This window comes from Argopecten irradians, chromosome 14, assembly GCF_041381155.1.
Source record: "Argopecten irradians isolate NY chromosome 14, Ai_NY, whole genome shotgun sequence".
Lineage (NCBI taxonomy): Eukaryota > Metazoa > Mollusca > Bivalvia > Pectinida > Pectinidae > Argopecten > Argopecten irradians.
Window position 1 is genome coordinate 9400159 of NC_091147.1, and position 24890 is coordinate 9425048.

General features: G+C 35.1%; 1 protein-coding gene, 1 long non-coding RNA gene and 2 pseudogenes across 2 annotated transcripts; 2 read left to right on the top strand and 2 right to left on the bottom strand.

Annotated features, from left to right (window-relative positions):
* Nucleotides 1-24890, bottom strand: part of LOC138308258 (uncharacterized) — a 465904-nt pseudogene that overhangs the window by 419407 nt on the left and 21607 nt on the right.
* Nucleotides 3963-5927, top strand: LOC138308268 (carbohydrate sulfotransferase 9-like). The gene is made up of 2 exons (XM_069249264.1): nucleotides 3963-4101; nucleotides 4580-5927. The coding sequence occupies exons 1-2, from the start codon at nucleotides 3975-3977 to the stop codon at nucleotides 5788-5790; spliced, it is 1338 nt and encodes a 445-aa protein (XP_069105365.1). The 5' UTR covers nucleotides 3963-3974; the 3' UTR covers nucleotides 5791-5927.
* On the top strand, nucleotides 8569-21803 carry LOC138308016 (uncharacterized; annotated as a pseudogene).
* LOC138308269 (uncharacterized) lies at nucleotides 19051-20666 on the bottom strand. The gene is made up of 2 exons (XR_011206098.1): nucleotides 19981-20666; nucleotides 19051-19603 (listed from the first exon to the last, which is right to left on the bottom strand). It is a non-coding gene; the product is annotated as an uncharacterized lncRNA (long non-coding RNA).

A 24890-nucleotide genomic window follows, 5' to 3' on the forward strand; every position in this document is an offset into this window, starting at 1 on the left:
CTGAAATAATCGAAGAAAACGGCTGTTCTGAGCAAAATGGGACAAACAGTAAGTTTTGCTGTATTTTTGTTTTTGATCCAGATTAGACTTTTAGTTTTATAAATGGTAAGCACTACTCCGCAATATGAAATGTATCAGTATTGTGTATTTTTTTTTTTGATAATTGATATGGAAGAATAATTTGAGATTGTTCAATGTTGTTATGGATTTATTAGAGCAATGTTGTTAATACTTGTTATGGATTTATTAGAGATCAGCAGAGATTGAAAATGATTATCTGAAACGCTTTTTACAATTGAGCAAGCTTTGGTCTACAAAATGTCAATTGTTTTGGATGCAGATTTGACTTTGGAATTGAAAACTAATACAATGCGATTTCAAACTAGATAATTTGAACTGTTCCATTGATCTTCAAACTTGGTGGTAAGTTGCTTGCAGTTAAAGGATGACACCTACAGTATATTGAAGTTCAAGGTCAAAATATTTTAGTTTCAAAGAGGTTTTTTTATTCATTTTGGTTCCATTTTGATAAATGATATTTTAGCCTTTAGGAGACTGGTCAGTCTTCAAAGTTATTATTGGTGGAATTTAGACCAAGTTTTTTTATATAAATTTAGAAAAAGTTTTTACAGGCAGATAATGAAAAAATAGGTGCCATTTCTTCAAAAACTTTCCGATTTTATTGGAATATGGCTCGTTGGATTCATATAATTTGATAGACGTAACTGCAAAATGAATATAAAAATTTTATATTATGAAATGAAATAAAAACGCTATTTACAAACTTAATTGTCTATGGGAAATTAACGTTGCAAATGGCAGACAACTCTTATCCGAGACAATGGAACAATGGACACTCATTGTCTTACACAAGAGTCATCTGACCTTTGTAATGTTGATTTCCCATATGCATAGGCTATATTAATATTTATTATCAATAGTGTTTTATTCATCATTTTATGTAGGTAGAAATATTATATTCATTTTCCAGTTGTGTCTATCAAATATAAATTTATCCATTGACCCATCTCTGGAGTTGATAAAATCGGAGAATTCTTTAAGAAATTTTACAAGATTTTCTGTTATCTGGCTAATCCTAGTTGGACGGTAAAACGGTATATTGTTTGCCATAACCTAAACCAACACAATTTTATACTGAGTTTTATGATGGGTATTAGTAGGATTTTTTTTATTCTGCTTTTGATGTGACCATGTTCTTATTTGGAACAAAAACTTCTCCGCTTCCCTATTTTTTTTTTTAAATTTCCGTTACTATACACACTTTATTTAATTTTTGTAAGTGATAACCTGACAATTAGACACCATGCAATTAAAAAAAAAAAAAACCAACTTAGCATTCATGAAACTGTAAAAAATATAATATTTGGGTTATGGCAAACATTCAATGTTTTATTTTGGGTATGAGCATTAATCTGAGTGATGCATTGTGTTTGAAGTTTGCCAATAAAATCTCAATCACAAAATTTATGTAGTCTATTTCCTTTTGACCTATTTATCCCCTCGCTAGGGAAATATAGCAACGCGAATCATCAATGTGTGTGCGTGTTTGTTTGTCAGTGTGTCAAAACTTGGAGAAATATTTGACAAAATGGCGCTACATATGGATCTTCATCAAACTTGGTGGGTGTATGTGCCATGGTACAAGGATGAGGCCTATTGAATATGCAGGTCATAGGTTAAAAGGTCAAGGTCAAACTTAGAGAATTTTAACAAAATATAGCTACATATGGATGGTCAACAATAACAATTGAACCGTTGCACAGATCTTCATCAAACTTCACTAATGGGTGCATATACCATGATCCAAGTACGACACCTATTGAGTATGGAGGTCAAGGTCAAACTTGGAGCAATTAGTAATGCTCTATTTGGATGGTCAATGAATAAATCGTCCTTGTATTCATAATTAACCGCACAAATCCAGGTTACTAAATGGAGCAGAAAATACCTCCAAGGATTGATGGATCTTCAAATTGCTTAGGGTGGTGCACCATGGACTGAAGAGGTCAAGGTCATAGAATCTGAATTATCAAAAATGCTTCTAGCTGCTTGATTTTCAGAACTTACTCGTATTTAAATCCAATATTTCTTAATGATGACCTATATTGTGTGACCCATTTCCCTCCTTAGTACAGACATGTCATTTTCTGTTGTAGTTTGGAAAATATTCAACGGAATTTAATGTTCTATTCTTCAGCCTTCCATTTGCCTACCAGTATATTTGAATTGGATGACAAACAAGAACGAAACTTTCTTGTTTCTCGGCCAATATTGATTTCTGTTGCAACAAATGAAATGCTTCAGGTGTGTGGAACATTGAAATCTATTAAATATTTTTGAAAATATTGCTGGAAAGACCATTTCCGGACAAACTGGGACAGACCGTACTTGAATTGAGTTGAAACAAAAAAAAAATAAATAAATAAAAATTATGTTCAACCACAATTTTATTTCATCCTTAGAAGCCAATCATTATGTATATTCCAGATATTTTCGGTCCCGATATTTAAACACAAAGAAACCAAGAGAATATACAATTGCTAAACATAACCACATAACCTGAAATAATTTGCTAGTTCACGGTTTTGGGATATCCCCTAATGCTGTCACGATAGCTAGTTCTGTAAAGTTCTCTGTGAATGATGTATTGTCACGTAGACGGCACCTCATGGCATGGAACACACACTCTGCAATATTATATTGTGGTGAATACGGAGGCTGGAAAACTAACTCCACACCCGCATTGTCCAACATTGTCCTCAATATTCTCTCCCCGGCTCGCTGGTGGTGAAAGCCACAATTATCCATCACTACCACGTCCCCCATTGCGAACACTCTGTTTCCCAAGTCATTCGTTTGCCGCAAAGCTTCTTCAAAAAAACTTAACATTTCCATGGCATTAGACGGACCTTCCAACACATCAAAGTAGTCCAAACCGAAATATCCACAACACGCATTAACTGTAAATGTTTTGTTACTAGCATATCTCTGAACTTCATATGCTTTTTTTCCAATCGTACTGTGACCATATGACCGATTTCCTGATGTCGAAATTACGGATGCTTCGTCAAAAAAGTGCATTTGTTGTGGTGTGAAATTTGTCATTTTGGCAATAAATCTTGTGACAGTGTCTTCGTGATTTGGCCTTGTTGTTTCCTCGGGTATCTGTGAAATTTTTTTGAAAGTCATGTCCAAATATTGATGTCGAACTTTGTTGATGGAAGTTTTCGATGGAACGTTTTCTGCGGTACAAATATTTGATGTCAACAGCTTACTTCGTATTTCTCTGTCGTATATACTGGGTCTTTTAACACTTTCGAATTCAATAAATTTCATTACAGGTGTTGTGATCTTTTTACCTACCGAAACAGGTTTTTTTTTAACTCTGATGGGTATCGTCAAATTGTTCGTGGCAATCTTATGGCAAGTTGAGGCCGACACACCGGTTTGTTTGGAAATCTTTGAATATGGCAGTCCTGAATCACGAAGACAAATGACCGTGTACCTACTGTCATCGTCTAACGGCTTTCCCTTTTTATACACACGACCATTGACGTTGATGTCGACGTTTCTGTTCATAATCTCGACTGATTTGCTGTGATCAAAATGGTGGTCTGTTTACTTTCGTTTTCGCGCTGTCTGTTCACATGGTAGAATTGACCAATCACAGCCCGTGTTTCAGCGAGCATTCGGTAAATGACCCAAATCTAAAAATAGCCACGCTGTGTCGGTAGAGTGGTAGAGTTTATCGCTACACGGTACAGAATTTCTCGCTGTGTTACAAATCAATCGATTGACGGTAAGGAACTTCATAATATTTATCATTCGCAGTTGGGGTGGACCGGGTGTAAATGTCCTAACAAATAAAATAGCCGCCATTGTAACAGCTACATGTTACGATGTTAAACATGTCGGCTATTTCTCCTGACAGAAACACTGGGAACTGTTAAAACATGTCGGCTATTTCTCCTAACAGAAACACTGAGAACTGCCTATACATGATGCCGAGGCGATCCTCCCTCTTATTCTACACAATTGGGATGTCAATCATCTTTGTATGGTATGCTATGGCGATTCTAGGTAAGGCGATTTCAATGGAGAGAGATAATAATGGATATGTTTATGATAATTCTGTCTATTGAATATACCTGCTGCATGCTCTCTTACCTAATAATTACTTATCAATATAGTATACATAAGGCTTTTAATAGTATTTCATTTGGTGATTCTAGTTTTGAAATTGTGATTTATTCGAAATATATTACATTAATAACAAATATCAAAGAAATACAATTTAACTAAGCATGACAATCTATTGACTCGTGCCCTATCCGGGCCTCGAACTCAGGATCTACGGAACCCAATTGCCTAGTCAAACATACCTGCGCCTTCTACCACTGCGCCACATCCACATCACCAAAATAATAGCATATACTTTTCATGAACATTTCAGTCACGTTAACATTTGAAACGTTTAAGATAGACAAATTTTCTGCAGTCTTTTGATCCGGACTGAAATTAAAAGTAAAAGCAATAAATCTTATTTTTAATTTTGAAGATGCAAAAACCGCTCTGAGGAAACCAAGAGGACTTATAACAACATCAAACAATGAAGTCAAGACTCCGGAGTCTGCTACACAGAACAATGGACAGCATCATTCCGTCACGGACAAGAAAACAATAGAAATGCGGACTCGGAAACAGACATTACAGATCTGGTGTAAAAGGTTTAAAGAAAGGGACAAGGACAAGGTGAGGTATGAGGACATCACTCGAACTTTTTTCTACTCAAAATCAGTCAAATTTGGTGTGTGTAAGGCACCAAAGACTGGATGTACCTTCATGGCCAAGTTCTTCTTTGCTTTGGAGCCGAAAATGGCAGTCGTGAAGGCGTTTACCATGGATCGATATGAGGTACATAATGGGGCCTACCAATATGACCAAGATTTTATGTTAAAAGCTCGAAAGAAGCATAAACCGTTTACCGCCATCGTGTCTCGTGACCCATACACGAGACTGTTTTCGGCCTACATTGACAAAGTATTCCTTTTAGGGAAATTAAACAAGAAATTCGGACTAGCGTTGCAATCACGTTTATATCAAACACAAGAGGAACCGTGCGGATACGCCATTTCCTTTCAAGGATTCCTTGACCAAGTGGTTGCCATGGCGGAACGCGATGAATTTGATGAACACTGGCTTCCGGTGTCTGAGGGTTGTGATCCATGCCGTTTCGGGTATGATTTCGTGTGTAACACGGAAACTTTAGATAGCGACATGTACTACATACTTGACCGAATAAATCTCACCGACAACAAAATAGTTGAAATTAAAAACAGCATATCTACTGAAAGAGAGAATAAAAATGAAGTGATGTCTCTAATTAGAACAACAATGTACGATCACAGACGTTTTAAAAGTGAATGTCCAAAAGTGTTAGATTTAATGGAAAAGACGTGGAAATCACTTCAAATTCGTGGATATATCCATCCGGTTTCAGAATTTCCTAGGGAAAGGTTTCTGACAATGAAGAATGGAAAGTTAAAAGTGGGAAGAATCAATGATGAGGACTTGGTCAACATTGTGTATGAGGAGTTTCTAAATCGACCTTTGACCCCCAAACAGATGACGCGCCAGAGACAGCATTCTTTAGTCGGGGCGTACCGTAACGTTAAACGAGAGACAATCGCTAAAATTCAGGATATTTATGAATACGATTTTTTCCTTTTCAACTATGCATTAGAACCCCCAGGAACAAGAAAACATTGATTTTTTTTCTTATCTTAGACATACGACGTGACATTTTGTATTACAAGTTATCACCCTTTCACCCTGCAGATCATCTTTGAAAATACGTGTCATGTTTACTCTACACTTTTTGTATTTGTTTACATTTATTGTTTATATATCCGTACAATTAATATTTTGTTTCTTTTACTTTCAGGTTTGTATTGTGCTTAATAATACTGAAATTAATATAGAGAAACAAAGGAAACTACATATATATACCTTTCATCAAACATCTAAGCAACAATTTGTAGTCCGTCGTAGCCGGTCCCAAACGCAGATGATACCTGGTTAGCACCAAGTTATAATCTTACTCATGACTTTAAACAGCCAAACCATCCAAGTATTCTTAGATTGGTAATATTTCATTTTTTTTATTTTGTGTATGGAGTATCAAGCATTGGTGACGCTCATTTGCATATTGCAATTTTAAGACATAAAATTCTTCCGTTTAAGGTGGTAGTCTCACATTCCCCAAAATTTTCCTGTCGTTCAATATTTTTCATATTTGATTTATGAAGTAAATATGTTGTTATGCATCTTCTGTCAAAGTTTTGAAGAAATTGAACCATCCATTTTTTCTAAATAAATATTCAAATTTGCCATTTTTGAGTAGATTCTGCACATGATAAAACAGCATTAGTCTGTACTAAATCTGCCCTGTAAATGAAAATAATTAACAAAATGTTCTACGATATATATATTGTTTAATTGATGTGATATATATCAATCCTTTTTTGAAGAAAATGCTTTACTTCTCGTCATAATTAATTTCTAGTGATCATTTTTGGAGGAAATTAGGTAAAAAAGACGCAAGTAAATTACCTAAAATATTCTCACCAAAATGAAAATAAATCAAAATTGTGAAGTTCAATTTTTATAGAAAAATAACAGACTAAAAAGTGACAAAGTTGCTTTTAATCAGTCAATTTTCAAGAAAATTGAACCACAATTTGTCAAGATAGAGCATTTTTAGCACCAAAAAAACCTTCATTTTTCATTGAAAAAAGACGGGATTCACAATAGAGTTATCTCCCCTAATATGTATACTTTTTATACAATCACTGCAGAATTTTCTGTTACAATATAGCCTAGATGTCAATACTTTTAGTTTTAAAATCATTAACAATGTTTAATTAATATATATTTACCAGAAAATAGCAATTTAAGATTGATAGGATTATTTGTGTTGTTATTTTTCAAACTAATAAAATAATTTATTCATAAATTCGAACTTCAGAAAAGGGGGTATTAATCAAATCGCGGTCATTCAAATGCTTGAAGAGCTTGGGGCACTGTCATAACTCAAGCGTCTGTATGAAAAAATCATGATCTATCTCCCTTACCACGAGACTACATTCTTAAATACCAAATTAAATGAATATCAAATTATCATTAGGTGTTGTAAGCGATTCTTGCTAATTAGATGTCTCATTACAATCAAACATAATCAGTAGAGCAACAGATAACAATGAACAATACGTTTACCTAACGTAGTGCAAGAGGAATAACTCTTATTGGTCAAAGTACGCATACTAAGTATTCCTGAATGTTACGTTTATATCATTGAATAGATGTCTCTATACTGAAAAAAACCTCTATTTAATATGTGATAACGCTAGGGAAAACACAGTGTGTAACAATATAGGAAATAAGTACATGTCATACCAATATATAGGAATTATGAATATAACCTATATAACAAGCTACATCACTATCGGGTTGTTTGTAACCTTATTCAAATTAATTTAATAACACTTTCAATTTCAATTTCAACAAAGGACTAGGTATGGTAAGGGTCTTTTGTGGCCCCCAAATCCGCTATTTTTGTCTGTTATTTTAAGATGTTAATCTTGCATTTGAAATATTAACTACATACCTGACATATTTGATAGTGCTATTAAGTAATATAGCAGTTCTAGTTACCATGGCAACCATTTTTATTACACGTAAATTATGCAAAATGGGAAAATTTCATCGAAATTGGCCTTTTTATGCAGTTTTTCATCTAGTTAACATAGAGCGCATTCTAGAACAAGCTTTATATTTCTCAAAATGATGTATTCTTCGTGTCTGCAAATTCCCTTAAAATATAAAGTTTGTTCTAGGTTGCGTTCAATTGCTTTTAAAAGAAATACTATCAAAATATATGCCAAAATTGACCAAATTTTCAAATTTGCATAATTTATGCAAAGTTACCATGATTATATAGCAAAAACATATTTTCTGTCAACAAAAATATTATTAAGTTTTTATCAGGGGCGTATTCAATATTTCAAACGCAGCAACTTAATTTCAAAATACTTAATTTGAAATTTTGTATATTTAGGAGCCAAAATAAAGCCATTACCATACATAGTCCTTTATTCACATATTATTTACAGTCAAGAGAATTAGACAACAAAATGACACTTTAAAGTAGTTTCCTGACTTTCTTCCCTCGATGTGAATTTTTTTCCTCACTGGTCCTCTGTGTCGATCCCGGATTGTTGATAGAACAACAAAACAGATAATGTTAAATGTTGAAAACGGAAAATGTTAAATATTTAAAACAGATAATGTTATCTAGTACAACACAGATAACGATGGATACAAAAGTTCGAGAGGCGGTAGCTACGTACCTCAAACGGCGACTATAATCGTGTGTATCATGTTTTGTATCATGTTTGTTGTACAAATGTACCGATGAGAACGGGAAGGTATTAATGCAAATTACGATGACAAACATACGTTCCATACGCAAGTCCCAAGTGCACGTGACCAACACGTGACGAAACGGGTGATGTTAACTGGTATTGTAACGACTGTAAAGAAAGTTTGTGTGACAAATGTAAAGACGGTCACAAACGGGAAAGGAAAACACGAAACGACGAAATCGTACCAATCAAAGAGGCGAACAAACAAGGCGTTGCCATAATCGCTGAGGTATGTAAAATGCACCCTGGCAAATTATGTGATTTGTACTGGCCATGGCCGATTCAGTAATTGCGGAATTATCAGCCCTGCTTATAGAAGAGAGAGAATCTCACGTTAAAGATTCTCGAAATCGGGAGAAAAATATCCAGGGAATGAAGAAGCTGATGCGTGCTGCCGAACAGGAAATAGAACAGTTGTCGTGTATATCATCCTTCTTCGAATTGACACGTTGACTACAAATCGCCAAATCGTTGTACGAAGAGTTTACTAAAACAACGGTTAACACATCTCAGTTAAAATCAATGCTGGGGAAAGTTCAGATGGATTATGGGAAGGAAGACTTTATTCGATACGGAAAGAGAGAGACTGATAGTACGCATGTCAAACAAATATCTAAATTATCTCGATATATACAGACGATATACGAGGGATAGCAGTATATAACAGTAATGACTTGATTCTAGTAAACTGTTACATGAACGAATAACAGAAATGAGAAACCAGCAGCTAAATTCAAAACACAATTTAATTATATATACAATATTATACAGAGATGGTTTACAATATCTAGAGTAATTCGTGGTGGTACAAGAGTAATACGATGATTTAAAGTGTTACTTATCTGTATGCGAATGTCCTGGTATAATCCTTGATCCTTCCAGGTTTCAAATTAACAATAATCACAAATCCACAAGGAAATTGAATGTCCACCGATGATTTGTAAAGTTCCAGGCAATATGAATAAATCCACACAAAGTGTTGTAATAATCCACAGATAAAGTCACAATAGCTCTCCCAATAGAATCTTATGTGGCGCTGTACAATTCTTGAGATGTCTTATTACAGGTCTCATTACAGTTCTGATTAGCCTTGGGCAGCTCGAGTATATATAGCTAAACCCTAGTTCAAGAATATTGGAGAACCTTCTACTTCTAGAAATATCTAACTAAAAACAGTAAACAAGTAAACACACATAACTTTCTGGAAATAGATCATTCTAGATCTCTACTTAAAATCAACATGTTTACAAACATATTTGTTTATACATGATTATATTCTAGAAAGTTCTATAACCTAAATCAATGATATGACCTTCATAGGATGTATTTATAAAAAAACTATAGGAGCTATCTCCCTTATCTCATAACTACATGTATTTAGTGTCATACATAACACACCCCTCCTTAAAGAAAAGAAAGTTTTCTTGAAAAGGAAACTTTCTTCAAATATTAAGTCATATTTAAATCCTTGATAAAGCATCAGCTAGAATATTGTCTTTCCCTTTGATATGTTTGATGTCAAGATTGTATTCTTGCAAAGTCAAACTCCACCTGAGAATTCTTTGGTTTTTGTTTTTCATTTTCCCAATGAATGTCAAAGGGTTGTGGTCGGTGAAGACCAACACAGGCACAACTGTAGTGCAGAGATACACATCAAATTGGTTCAAGGCCAAAATCAACGCTAAACATTCTTTCTCAATGGTGGAATAATTTCTCTCTGGTGTTTGTCAAACTTTTTCGAGAAATAACAAATTGGATGGTCAATTTGTTCAGTACCTTCTTGCATCAAAACAGCACCAACACCTACATCACTGGCGTCAACAAACAGTTTAAACTGTTTATTAAAATCTGGAGCAGTCAGAACTGGTGAGTTTGATAATATGGCTTTCAATTTCTCAAATGCAGACTTACATTCGTCTGACCAAACAAATTTGACATTTTTCTTTAACAAAGCAGTAAGTGGAGCTGCTATAACAGAGAAATTTTGACAAAATTTTCTGTAGTATCCAGCCATACCAAGAAACCTCATCAGCTCTCTCTTGCCTCCAGGAGCTGGAAAATCTATAATTGATTCTACTTTGGCCTGAACAGGTTTAACCTGCCCCTGTCCTACAACATGGCCTAAAAATTCAACAGTTGCATGACAAAATTCACATTTCAATAAGTTTACAGTCAATTTCATGGTAGTGAGTCTCTCGAAGAATTCACGAATCCCGCGTAGATGGTCTTCCCACGTGTCGTGGTAGTTGATGACGTCATCAATGTATCCATCGCAGCCTTCCAGATCTGATATCACGCTGTTAAGAAGACGTTGAAATGTTGCCGGGGCATTCTTCATACCAAACGGCATAACTTTGTACTGGTACAAACCTTGCGAGGTTACAAATGCCGACACTTCTTTAGCTCTTTCTGTTAATGGCACCTGCCAATATCCTTTCAACAGGTCAAACTTGCTTACGTACTTGGCTTTGCCAACTTTGTCAATACACGAGTCAATCCTTGGAATTGGATAAGAGTCTGTTTTACTGACAGAGTTTACTTTTCTGAAGTCAGTACAGAACCGGTATGTCTTGTCTGGCTTTGGTACCAGAACACATGAAGAGCTCCATTCACTTTTGCTTGGTTCAATAATATCATTGTCCAACATGTATTGAATTTCTTTCTTTAAGTGTTCTTCTTTCAAAGGATTGACACGGTAAGGATCTTGCTTGACAGGTGGCGCATCGCCTACATCCACGTCGTGATAGATAGCATCTGTTTTGCCTGGTGTATCCGGAAACAAATGTTTATACTCAAGTATCAAATCTTTAAATTCATTGCGTTCCTTTTCTGATAGATGACACAGTTTCTTGTCCAAGTTCGCGAGCACATCTGAATTCCGTAACTTAACACCACAGTCTAAACCTACATCTTGTACACCACCATCTAAGTCTAATTTACAAATATCAGCTGTACTTTCACTTTGTGATGGTACAGAGGCCAAAGTAGCAATAGGTTGAGAGGTCTTGCTCTCTTCTCTATCTACATATTTCTTAAGCATATTAACATGACATAATTGAGTTTTCTTGCGCCTCCCTGGAGTTTGTACAATGTAGTTAACATCATCAACCTTTTTCTCAACAATATAAGGTCCAAAATATCTAGCTTGCAAAGGCTGACCCGGTATTGGTAATAGAGCCAAAATTTTGTCACCTGGATCAAAACTTCTTGCACGGGCATCTTTATCATACCATGTTTTCATTTTGGTTTGAGTAAGGGCCAAATTTTCTTTTGCCAATTCACATACCCTTGTCAACCTTTGCTTAAAGTTACACACATAATCTAAGAGATTCACTTTAGAATCTTCGTCCAAAATTTTGTCTTTCAAAATTTTCAAAGGACCACGTACAGTGTGTCCAAACACAAGTTCAAAGGGACTGAAGCCAAGAGATTCTTGTACAGATTCTCTAACGCCAAACAACAACATGTGTATACCTTCGTCCCAATCTCTTTTGTTTTCAAAACAATAAGATCTCATCATATTCTTCAATGTCTGATGAAAACGTTCTAAAGCACCCTGAGACTCTGGATGATAAGCACTAGACTTATACTGCTTGATCTGGAGCTGGTACATGACTTGTTGAAAAATACCAGACATGAAATTCGAACCTTGGTCCGATTGGACAGCTTTTGGAAGACCAACCAATGCAAAGAATTTAACCAAAGCCTTGACTATGTTAGGGGCTTTAATATTCCTGAGTGGAATGGCTTCAGGAAAGCGTGTGGAAGCACACATAATAGTTAAAAGATACTCATTTCCAGACTTAGTTTTGGGTAGAGGACCTACACAGTCTATAATGACTCTACTAAATGGTTCCTCAAATGCTGGAATGGGATGCAAAGGTGCCACAGGGATTTTCTGATTAGGTTTCCCTACCACCTGACACGTATGACAAGACCTACAAAAATCAGCCACATCCCGTTTCAACTTGGGCCAAAAGAAGTGATCTAAGATCCTGTTATAAGTCTTGGTCACACCTAAATGCCCTGCCATAGGTACGTCATGAGACAAACTTAGAATATCTTGCCTATACCTCGGTGGGACAACTATTTGATTGACAACCTTCCAGTCTTCCTCGGGAGACACATCAGGGGGGCGCCACTTGCGCATCAACACACCTGACTGACAGAAGTAACAAACCGGGACTTTCTCAGCCTCTTCCTCACTCAAAGCCCGATTACACAATAAGGAGATTTCAGGATCTTTTTCCTGTTCTACTATAAGCTCCTCTCTAGACAAAGATGATTTGCTCATCATGTCAGACAAAGAAGTACCCTTGTTAGGAACAACTCCATCACTATCAAAGTCTACAGGATTGCTCAAAAGATCACACTTGCCCCCGATATCCTCTATATCATGAGCCAAGAAAGTGTCACCTAACCCTGGACTATAATGATCCTCAACTACTGCAACATCAGAAACCTTCTTACCCATTGAACGAGTTACAGCACAAGAAGGGAAAATACCAGGAAATTCCTGTTGAATAGTCTCGGCATCATCTCTTTTATCAGGGATACTGGACACTAAGGGATCTACCCTAACTTTCTCTCCAGCCAAGTCATTGCCTAAATGAGCGACACGCCCTCTATGGGAAGTTCCGGTCTAACACCAATGGTGACAGGCCCAGTAATCAAGTCTGACTTTAAATAAACAGAATGGAGAGGCACATTAACAAAACCTAACTCTACACCTTGAAGCAAAACACTACTACCACATGAGGTCTCCTCAGACAAAGGCACTACGCCATCTAATATCAAAGAATGAGAAGCCCCAGTATCTCGCAAAATCTTCACAGGTTTCAAGTTGGTAATATCACTAGTAAGTGAAACAAAACCTTCAAAAATGAAGGGAGAGTACTTCTCCAAGACACTATCAGACTCTGAGCTCTTAATTTCAACGGACACTTTAGAATCTTCCACAATATCACTAAGTTTCTGACTAGGCTTTGACATAGCAAACACAGAAGGAACTGACTGTTTACGCCTTTGCTCCTTACGCTGGAGAGAATAACATTCAGACATAGTATGCCCTACTTTCTTGCAGTAATTACAAACAGGACCAGAAGGAGACCCCACACCTGCCCTATGATCTGTTTTAGAATCAGACTTAGTCTTATCACCTAATTTAGGTTTGTCGTTAGAAGGGCCACTAAAGGTTGGGTTCCTAGGCTGACCAAATTTACTAGTACCTGTGGTACTGTTTTTGTCTTGAGAATTGTTTTTTAACAAATGAGCCTTTGTGGGTGAGAGCGTAATCATCAGCCATTGTAGCTGCTTCACTAAGTGTTTCAACTTTTCTCTCATCTAAATGAGTTTTTATGTTTGTGTGGACACAACGTTTAAACTCCTCTATCAACAATAATTGCCTCAATTTACCGAAATCGTCATCAATTTCTTTAGAATCACACCACCTATTAAATAATTGTTCCTTTTCTCTGGCAAATTCTACATGAGTTTGTTCATCTCTCTTTCTTGAGTTTCGAAATTTCTGGCGGTAAGCCTCAGGAACTAACTCATAAGCTTTCAAAATAGCTTTCTTGACTACTTGGTAATTTGAAATGTCATCAACAGATAAAGAAGAATAAATGTCTCTAGCTTTGCCAATCAGGACACTCTGAAGAAGCATTGTAAGCTTATCTTCAGGCCATTTCATACTATCAGCTATTTTCTCAAAATGCAGAAAATACTTGTCAACTTCTTTCTCTTGAAAAGGAGGAACTAACCTAATATTTCTACTGACATCAAAACCTCTGTTTCCTTGTAAACCCCTAAAAGTTAGATTACTTGTACCGTCTTGAGAAGCTAGTTCTAATTCTTTCATTCTAAGTTCTGTTTCAGCTTGAATTTTTTGCTTCTCTAGCTCTAACATCTGATCTCTCTCTTTTTCTTTTAATTCTTTCTCAATTTCTTTTTCTCTTAACTCTCTTTCTTTGTCTATTTCTTTTTCTCTTAACTCTCTTTCTTTGTCTATTTCTTTTTCTCTTAACTCCTTTTCTTTGTCTATTTCTTTTTCTCTTAACTCCTTTTCTATTTCTCTTTCTCTCATTTCTTTCTCTTTATCTATCTCCATTTGTCTTAGTTTCATTTCATGTTCAAGTTCCATTTGTCTAATTTGAATTTCTGAACTGACTGTTTCCTCTATACTATCTAATGCACTAGAGTCAAATTTGCCATTGTCAACAAAATATCTTATAATTACATTCCTAATTTCAGCTTTCCTCAAATTAGTTTTGATAGTAAGGCCTAAATGTTTACCCAATAACAGTAAATCCTTCTTACTCACTTGCAAAAGAACTTCCAGGGATGGCGCTTTAACAAACTGTTCTACCTGCATAGTAGTCATATTTATCTAGCTGTTGGTTTCAAATGTAAACTCAAAGTTTGTACACAAATTTTGAAAATTTCTTAATTAATTTTTCAAAGTTAGATTTCACAAATTGGATATCGATCTCGGACAAGAGCCCCCAATTCTTGTTACATGAACGAATAACAGAAATGAGAAACCAGCAGCTAAATTCAAAACACAATTTAATTATATATACAATATTATACAGAGATGGTTTACAATATCTAGAGTAATTCGTGGTGGTACAATAGTAATACGATGATTTAAAATGTTACTTATCTGTATGCGAATGTCCTGGTATAATCCTTGATCCTTCCAGGTTTCAAATTAACAATAATCACAAATCCACAAGGAAATTGAATGTCCACCGATGATTTGTAAAGTTCCAGGCAATATGAATAAATCCACACAAAGTGTTGTAATAATCCACAGATAAAGTCACAATAGCTCTCCCAATAGAATCTTATGTGGCGCTGTACAATTCTTGATATGTCTTATTACAGGTCTCATTACAGTTCTGATTAGCCTTGGGCAGCTCGAGTATATATAGCTAAACCCTAGTTCAAGAATATTGGAGAACCTTCTACTTCTAGAAATATCTAACTAAAAACAGTAAACAAGTAAACACACATAACTTTCTGGAAATAGATCATTCTAGATCTCTACTTAAAATCAACATGTTTACAAACATATTTGTTTATACATGATTATATTCTAGAAAGTTCTATAACCTAAATCAATGATATGACCTTCATAGGATGTATTTATAAAAAAACTATAGGAGTTATCTCCCTTATCTCATAACTACATGTATTTACAATCGGATCCCCTCGGAGAAATTTCCGGTAAACTTCGGAAATATAACACCTCGGGAGTGTGTGCCGAAGCCGCCATGCCGTGAATCACGACATAGTTCGAAAACCCTCGGACTTTATATATCTATAGGTTCCGAATAGAGAAATATGGCTGCCAATGTTTACAGTGGCGAAAGCACAGCTCAGTAAGTTTGATAAGGATACGCAAACTGAAACAAGGGCGAAATTCCTGTCAGTTTCTTTAATGATCAGTTGCCAGCATGCTGAAATAGAAAATCTACCAGAGCAGGATTGGTGCGATACTCGTTATTGTTAGATTTCAAGTTATTTTGGATGTATTTGTCATTCATTTGTATTTTTCTGAGTTAGGCCTAGTATTCGTTGTAAAGTTAGGAGACTTTGCAGCCGCCGTCATTGTTATTCATATCATGGGAAGATGTCTGTGTGAAATTGATATAATACGCGTATGTGATTAACTATTCATCGATTTGAAATTGCAGACATTAAAGTGACCATACAAACGTTTCTTTATGTTTTATAGTTTTGTCATGTCACCTGTGAAATTCATTTGTATCTCCTTGGCTACAGATAATTGCAGACTGAACTCCAATCAGTCAATATTTTTATGTAGAGACATAGAACGCAGAGGAAACATAGGGCCTATATACATGTAGATGGATACCAAATTTATTAGGATACTATGGATATAAGTTTACTAGTTTGTGGTAATGTTCAACTTCAACAGCTATAACTATGAGATAGTCCAGAGTTGGATATAATGTCAGCTATAGTAAACCCTCGAGTAGCTATCAGCATGAATGCACTACATGAAAAGGATCCTTTGCAGACCACCATCAATTCTTTTAATCAAATAACTCTTATTGTCAGGTACTATGGCATATTTATACCCATTGAATACGGATATCTTTATTTCAATTACAGATATCTTCAATTTATTTTAAATGAATATGTCTTCGAATTTAGACATGTAACAATTCTGTATTTTACAGATATCTGTAATATAATACAGATATTTGTATAATATATACTTATAGCAATAAATATAGATATCTGTATTTTATATGAAGATATTTAAGAGTATATATATTGTTAATTCAGATATCTGAATTTGTGAACTGAAGAAATAAAGATAAATGGGTTTAAAATCAGAAAATGGATTGAATTCTTCTGCCCATTCATATATGAATATGAATCTATTTGTGGACATGCAAGTACCCTTTCCACACTTGTTTTATTTCCTATAACTGGAAGATGCCACTTATTCATTTAAGGATTATATATGACCACATGCTGTGGTTGATCATAACTTATAAATATGGCTTAAATTATACCTTATATAGTTACAGGTGTCATTTAAAACATAACACCCAGTCACATAAACAATTAATTTACAACACTCCACATGTGGTTACATGTTTGTTTAAGTTTAGGCCTACAAGTCCAAATAACAATAACTAGTGTATGTACAGTAAAACATTTCATAACGAACACTCTTACAATTAAGTTCAATAGCACACAGTAATTTTCAGTCCCTGTCAATATTCCTATACAATATCTGTAATGTGTGTTTACATATAATGGGTTTGGGTTTCATTTGTTCAACCTCCTATTAACAGTCAGGGTCATGTTAGGACGTGCCAGGTTTGTTGGTGGAGAAAAGCAGGAGTACCCGGAGAAAAGCCACTGACCAGCGGCCTGTACCTGGCATTACCTGGATTCGAACTCGTGACCCAGTAGGGAAGGGCTTGTGGTATCAAGTCAGAGACATCTTAACCAGTCGGCCACCGCCGTGTGCATATAACAAACTACTGAAAGTATATTTGTATAACAAAGTTGTTTTGTTGTTCTCCAGATGTTAATTTTAACCATGTTTTTCTGTATTTTCCAATATTAAAAGGTCTGTATAAATAAGCGAACACGGACGACTGGTATGTATCAATTAGACTCCCCAAACTTAATATTTCTAAACCTCATAAGATGATTAGATATGATTTTGGACTTAAAGACCCTACATATAGAAGTTTCCCTCACATCTGGTAGAGGACACTCTTTTCAGACTCTCCAAGGATCTTTAGGTTATATTTGATTGGCCTGGGACTTATAATACAGTATTATTTTTCCAACGTTAACGCATACTACCAAAGAACCAATATATATTAAAAAGTAATAAAATCATAAAACCCCTTTGGGCTTAGACAGAATAACAAACCAAGGAGTAAAATTCTTAAGTTGTCAAACAAAAAGTATAAAAATCTTATCCCGAGGGGCGAGATCTCCTCTCACCAAAAGAGAGTGAACAATTCTTTTTCTCTTACCCTATGTGAGTATTTGCAAAGATCTTTACTGCCTATTAAATTGTACCTTGGTGAGATTACCTTGTACCATGTTTAGTTGGAGGAAGCTGAATTATCTAGAGAAGATCAATAAACCGATGATCAGTACTTTGGTAGCTTTCCTATTGGGGTTCAAACTTGAAACCCAGAGGTGAAGGATTAGTGGTACTGTTGGAACACCTTGACCACTCTGCCTCAAAATTTTTAAATGTAAAAGTAATCTATTTACTAGAGGACACATCTGATGTACTGTGTTTTTGTGTGCATTTGATAACTATAGTCAAACTTTTCTATAATATAGATCTTTACACTTTATACACAGACCAAATTGTGTTATAAACATCCATTTTAGACACTTAAAAGTGGTTTAAAAATTATAAGCAGGTGGTCTTTATACAAAGATTGTGCTAAGGCAGAATTTACAATAATCAACATCTATATCTCAAATGTTGAAACATCTATATATCAAATATTGAAAGAAATGCTGATGCTAAACTGTTTTATTGTTTCAAATCATATTGGAATGATTTCCATGTACAGAATGTACATACACATGTGTTAGCTACAATTTGTACTCCATTCTCTGGTGAGAATTTCATTATACCTGGGTTCCAATGTATCTTGATGCAAGAAAAGTAGGAAGTCATTAGGGATAAAAGAACTATTTTGATTTTAATAATGAATTCTGACTCTAGGTCTTTGGTTAGGATGTTTTTGGTGAGTGTGAAAAAGAAAACAGATACTTTGTTGTTTGGTGTGGTTTGATTAGCATGTTTAATAGCCAGAATCGAAGAAATCTGGAGTACCTAGAGAAAAACACAAACAAACCAGCATTAATACAGGAAAACTGCCACAAATGGGATTCAAACTCTGTGACATTGAGTGTCTTGTTGTATTTTGTCATATCTTAACCATGCACCCATTCACATGCACATAGAATGTCTTGTAGTTTCTTGGGTTTTTTTCTCTAAAGAATAAACAGGAGTACTGGGTAATAAGTATTTAAATCACATAATACCACAGCTATTTATTACTAAATACATAATTTTAATGTCTTTTTTACATGTATACCAGTACTTGGCTTGAAGGGAAACTATACATACTGTACATATTATCAAATGAAAACACTTGGACAAGAAAAGTAAATATTTTTGATTTTCCATATATTATTAAGTAGGTTGTACCCTGTATGCTAAATTACCTTTAAAGAAATCAGAATCTTTGATTTTAATACTTTTTCTATTTATTTACTTATCAATTTGGTTATTGATGTTCTATTCAATAGTGAAATCTCGAAGTCAATTAGGTTACTAAAAAGTCTGATGAACTGGTATATGTTTTACTGACAGTTATTCTACAATATCCAAGATTGGTAGGGCCACTTTTTCGAATTGGACACACAGGTGTATTAAAAGGTTGTTGCAATGACAAGGGATTCCAGAACACCTTAAACTTGTGTCTTTTCCATTTATCTTATGCTATGTGCGGTCACATCCAAAACAAACTGCTCTCATGGTATTCAGCGGTATCTTTTGATAACTTTTCCTGGAACGAGAAAATCAAATACTGGTAAACTATTGATCAGTAAAAGCATAAATATTTCAAGCTGTATATTTCACTGTTGCATTGCACCTTACACTTCTTCGTCACAAAGAATTGTCATGCTTTTTTCATATTAAGTAGTATGTATTTGTAATATTAATGGAAAAATATATCTACAAAATAGACAAACTTGGGGAAAACTATAGCTGTTCTTGATCAAGCAAGTGATCTTATTATGACAATTCAAAATATTTCTGACTTAATCATTAAAACCTAAACCAGACATTTTAATCACTTAACTGTCCTCAGAGGCTCAGATCATATCAAATGCTTGTTAAGAAAATAATATGTAATGGAAAAAATAGAAGATTTGCTGACACCTTTTCAAGAGACAATATATACATGCACATCTATATAGGCATTCATGTACATTCAGAATCTCCTCCATTATGCTGTATTCCTGTTTCGCTGGATAAGGTAATGTCTCCTCTTAGTTTTGATGACTGCATACATGGTGCATCTTTGACATCCCATATTTTGAAGTGATAAGTAATGGCCTTTCCATATGTCAATCTTTATAGGCCTGCAAAACACAAATACCATCAACAGTATTTGAAACATAATAATTGTACCTAGGCTATAGGTAAGTTACATTTTGTGATGATCCAGATATCAAAACAGTATTAGACTTGAAGATTGAATAAAAAATAATGTGAACTTATAAATGTTCCATACATGCACGCAAAAATACATACAATGCAGTACATATATATATACATGTATATATTTTTGGCAGAATGTCAAACCCCTGTGCATATATGTTTTGTTCAGGTATTGTGTTGCATGTATCTTACTCTTAGGAATACATGATGCAGTATTATAATTGAATAAAATGAAGATATTCACATACAATATTATATAACTATATATACTGTACAGCATAATTGTATCTCTGTCATGGCTCTACTTCATTCGCTTATAATTCATTTACATAATATATTTATCAAAACAAGAAGATATTTTTATCTTGTGCATTAATGCAATACAGATATACCATGGATATAAAATTTACATAATCATTTTGAAGTGGTAGATCTACTGCTACTTTCTGTGTGCCATACTGTTATTCCTCTGTTAAGTGCATATGGATCACCGGATCACCCAAGGAATATACGATCTCATTTCTATGCCGTCTTTGTGATTGTGAAATAAATTCTCTCCTTCTGAAAAAAAAAACAAACATCAACATGCAATATCAATTTATATGTCTTTTCAATCACTTACATTGATACATGTACATAGATAAATTACAAGCACTAAACTATACTGTATAGTGTACACGAACTGCATATTTAAAACAGAACTCTTTACAAAATAGGCATAATTATACTTCATTCGTCAGTTTTTAATTCAAACAAGAATAGCATATATTCACCTTTTTCGCGTGGTCTTAGGAACTGCATGTCCCATCTCTAGTTTATCACAAACATCTTCAGATTTGTATTTCTGGTTTAGTACATTATACGGACGCATTGTTGTGCTAGAACACATCAAACAAAAACGTAGTGCTTTCCTTCGTGTTGATTCCATGCCAATACATGGGCGCAGCCATTTTGGAATATGACGTACATACCACGTGAACATACCACGTGCCCCTCCATGCATGCACTCGAGGTGATATATTTCCGAAGATTCACGGAAATTACTCCGAGATGTCGCGATTGCATGTATTTAGTGTCATACATAACAAAACAAAGACGGGAAGGTCATAAAGAGTGTAAAGTTGGACTTCGGACCTTGTTGTTTGGTATTGACCACCACAGGAGGGCTACTAATGACACGTGGTGATACATCATCAATGATATACAATCTGTCCGAGGACAGACGTGTCACTATGTTTGCTGACGTCAGTCCGTTAGAACCTTGGGGTATGAGTGTGAGTGACAGTGACGAGGTATTCGTGAGCACTAACACCTCAACAATACTGGTACTGAACAAATCTGGGGACAAGGTAAGACAACTCTCGTGTGGAGGAGACGGACTGAGTATCGTCTGTTTAGTATACAGGCCTGATGATGGTTATCGGCTTGAACTGGTACTAAAGGACCAATCCGACAGGACCATACAGACATGGCGCGGGGAACTGGACAATGGTCAGATGGTCAGTGAGATGGGACTTCGTCGAAATAGAAATGACAACTAAAAATCATTAATCGTAATTGTCCTTTTCGTTGAAATTAATTATTTGTGATGTGGCGATAAAAATAGTTATTCCGTAGGAATGAACTAGATGTACAAAGAATTGCGATGTAAATAGTAATTCAGTATCATGACGCTCCTCAGAGTACGTGTTGTTTGATGAAATTGTACATTTGTGTCATATAGCTTCAAAGACCGTACATGTCATGGGTTTGGATATGTCTATCTGACAAAAGCTGTCATTATATGTCAATCTACATGTGAAACTCATAATGAGTTGAAGGATTCCAACGTCTTAGTTTGAAAGAATTAAAAAAAAACCAATATAAGAATTAGCTGATAAGGTTGCAAAATATTGGTACCGTTTGGTTGCTTATTTCGGCTATGTTGCAAGGACGAATTGCCGACCCTGCAATGCGAAGAGCAACAGTGCGCCATGCGAGGAGCGACAATACAACAATACGACATACATATGTATGATGAGCGACAATGAGACATAAAAAGGGCGGCAGTACGACACAGTGTCTGTTGTCGCTCTTTGCTTACAATGTACATATTTGTACCACATTGCCGCTTTTCGCTTGGTGCATTGTCGCACTGTTGCTATTCTCATGTCGTGTCAACAATGCGACAAAGTGACATGGTCGAAATCAGCTACCACACAATACAGATTGTTTTAATTGATTGGCATATTCTATGATTTACATGTAGTTTTATTCAATAATTTCACTAATTCTTAGTTTGGCCACACCAATTTGTACAATAGTTCTTCGGGAATTTGAAATAAAAAATTGAAGCGAGATGGTGGAATTTAAAAAAAAAATATTTCTCATTTTGGAAGAAATCGGACTTAGCGGGTTGTAAAATGCTATATTTTAATATATGTAGGATTTAAAGTTGTATTGCTGCTAATTTCACTTTAACGATATGTAACTTAAACATTTGATATTTAAACATTGACATGTAACTTGTTGACTTAGCTCCCCAAAAGCGTATGTCGGCCTATAAGAGAGCCGAAATCTAGGAATCATATATTCCTGGTTTTGAATAAAGCGCCTTCAATCACCGCCATGTTCAGTGACTTCGAATTTGTCGGATTCCTAATCTTATCACTTGACTGACGTTCGACACGACCTGCACGTGGTGAGCCAGGTAACTAGCGTAAGCACACATGTGTTTGTTTACGTTTTCCTTCTGGCCTATATGAGCAAATCATGCTGGTATATGTCCACAGATTGAGTATTTGAAACATCCAATTTACACATTACCGTAAAATGTTGTGTGTATCAAATATTGTAATGTGCGAGCATTATTTTCTTTGTAGATTGAGTCTGATGAGGTCGACCACATATTTTGTTTATGAAAAATTGTTGATATTTTCTCTTGGTTTCACAACTCTCGTTTTACTTCGAGATTGTCGCGACGATTTTCGGAAGAGTTCGGAATGATTCGGCATCTCTCGAGCCTATTTTTCACGTGTACACGTTAAAAAAGATTTTTTACTTTTATAATTAAAGATACTTCCAGTGCTGCAACTTTATAAAAAATGGTAAAAGTAGAAAGTTTAAACCTCAGGCAGACGGAGAAAAATATGTATAACACTTAAACAGTTTTCACTATGACCGAAAGAGCGAAAGTTATAGACCATACAACTTTAACATGTCCCAATTCATTATATTTGAGTGATATTTGTTTGGTTTATGTTCTTGAAATGTTTTGCCAGCTTTTAATAGCTGTAGAAATGAATACTAAGGGTAGTTGATAAACTTCTTGTGATCACATCATAAAACATTTACATTGTCAATATTACTAGTTTTAAAGGGACAATTCAGTCTAAGAGAACATTAAAATTTGTACAAATATCGGAAAAAACTCAGTTCTAATGGAAATTAGATTAGTCAGTTTTACTGTGATATGCCTGAAAAGCCCATGGTGGTGACATGTGTGTAGATGTTCAAACTCGCTCGCAGTCCGCCATTACACATTGTGGTCGAACTTCTTGTATGCCGAACCCTGTCCCTTGCTCGCAGAGTAATGCAAATGTTGTCTAGAACTTCTCAAATCGCTCTGACAGTAGTATGTTTACCTTATTAGGTGAATTGTCTTGTCTAAAAATCATTTTATCACCTTCACAGTGGTTATGTAGTTTTTTTGTTTAACGTGCGTGACTTAGGCTCGGGTATGGGTACAGCGTCCATATTGTACCTGCTGAATCGTATTGATCAACGATTTGATATTTCAACGATATTAATTAAAATACTTAACGATGTCGTGGAATTTGTCAATGTTTTACGTTATATGTTTCATAAGAAATGTAGAGCAATACATTTATGCTATATTTTGCTTCTTGGTTATGTAAAAGAATTACCCTGAGTGAATTGTCCCTTTAATATAGCATCTCAATAATATGAATTTGGAAAAATATTTAGGATGGGTGGTAATTTATGTTTTATTGCTAAACACCATTAAATAAATCTCATAGGAAATTGAAGTTGTTTCAGTTAGAAAAAAAATAGTAACAACCAATTTAGGCTACATTATCCTAGAAGTGCATGCATGGACTCAAAATGATTCTGATATTTTCTCCAATATATGATTCAATAATAATTGATGTCTCTCATATAAGTTTCGTTTTACTGAAACAATATCACAACAATATTGAAATATTATGAAATAAACACCATTTCATTTTTTTCTTGCGTTCATCACAATATCAAACACTGATTTTCTACAAAATTCTAGGCCTAAATTAGAGTCATGACGCCTTTTCCCGATCACGTTTTATACTTAACTCACCACACTTATTTAACGCCATATGATGCTATTTCGATGCAACCTTTAGCTGGTGGTTTTGAAGAATGCATGCATGCATTGCATGTTAATCATGTTTCCAAAATATGACCGTCATGGCGTCAATCACTATCAACGACGGCAACTCTAGCAAAACATTGCATGACCAATCTTCACAACATTCTGTTGTCGTGCAAGGGACGTCCCCTGTTCGTGATTTAACGTTCACAACAGAGATTTTCATCTTTCCTCTTGCTTTACTACGGCTATAAAGTTACAGTTGTAGAAAGCGACAAACGAA

Excerpts from the sequence above, each read along its gene's own strand:
- LOC138308268 (XM_069249264.1), top strand. The coding sequence starts at position 3,975 with ATGTCGGCTATTTCTCCTAACAGAAACACTGAGAACTGCCTATACATG. Across the intron at positions 4,102-4,579 it reads GTATGCTATGGCGATTCTAG|ATGCAAAAACCGCTCTGAGG; the intron begins GTAAGGCGATTT and ends TTAATTTTGAAG.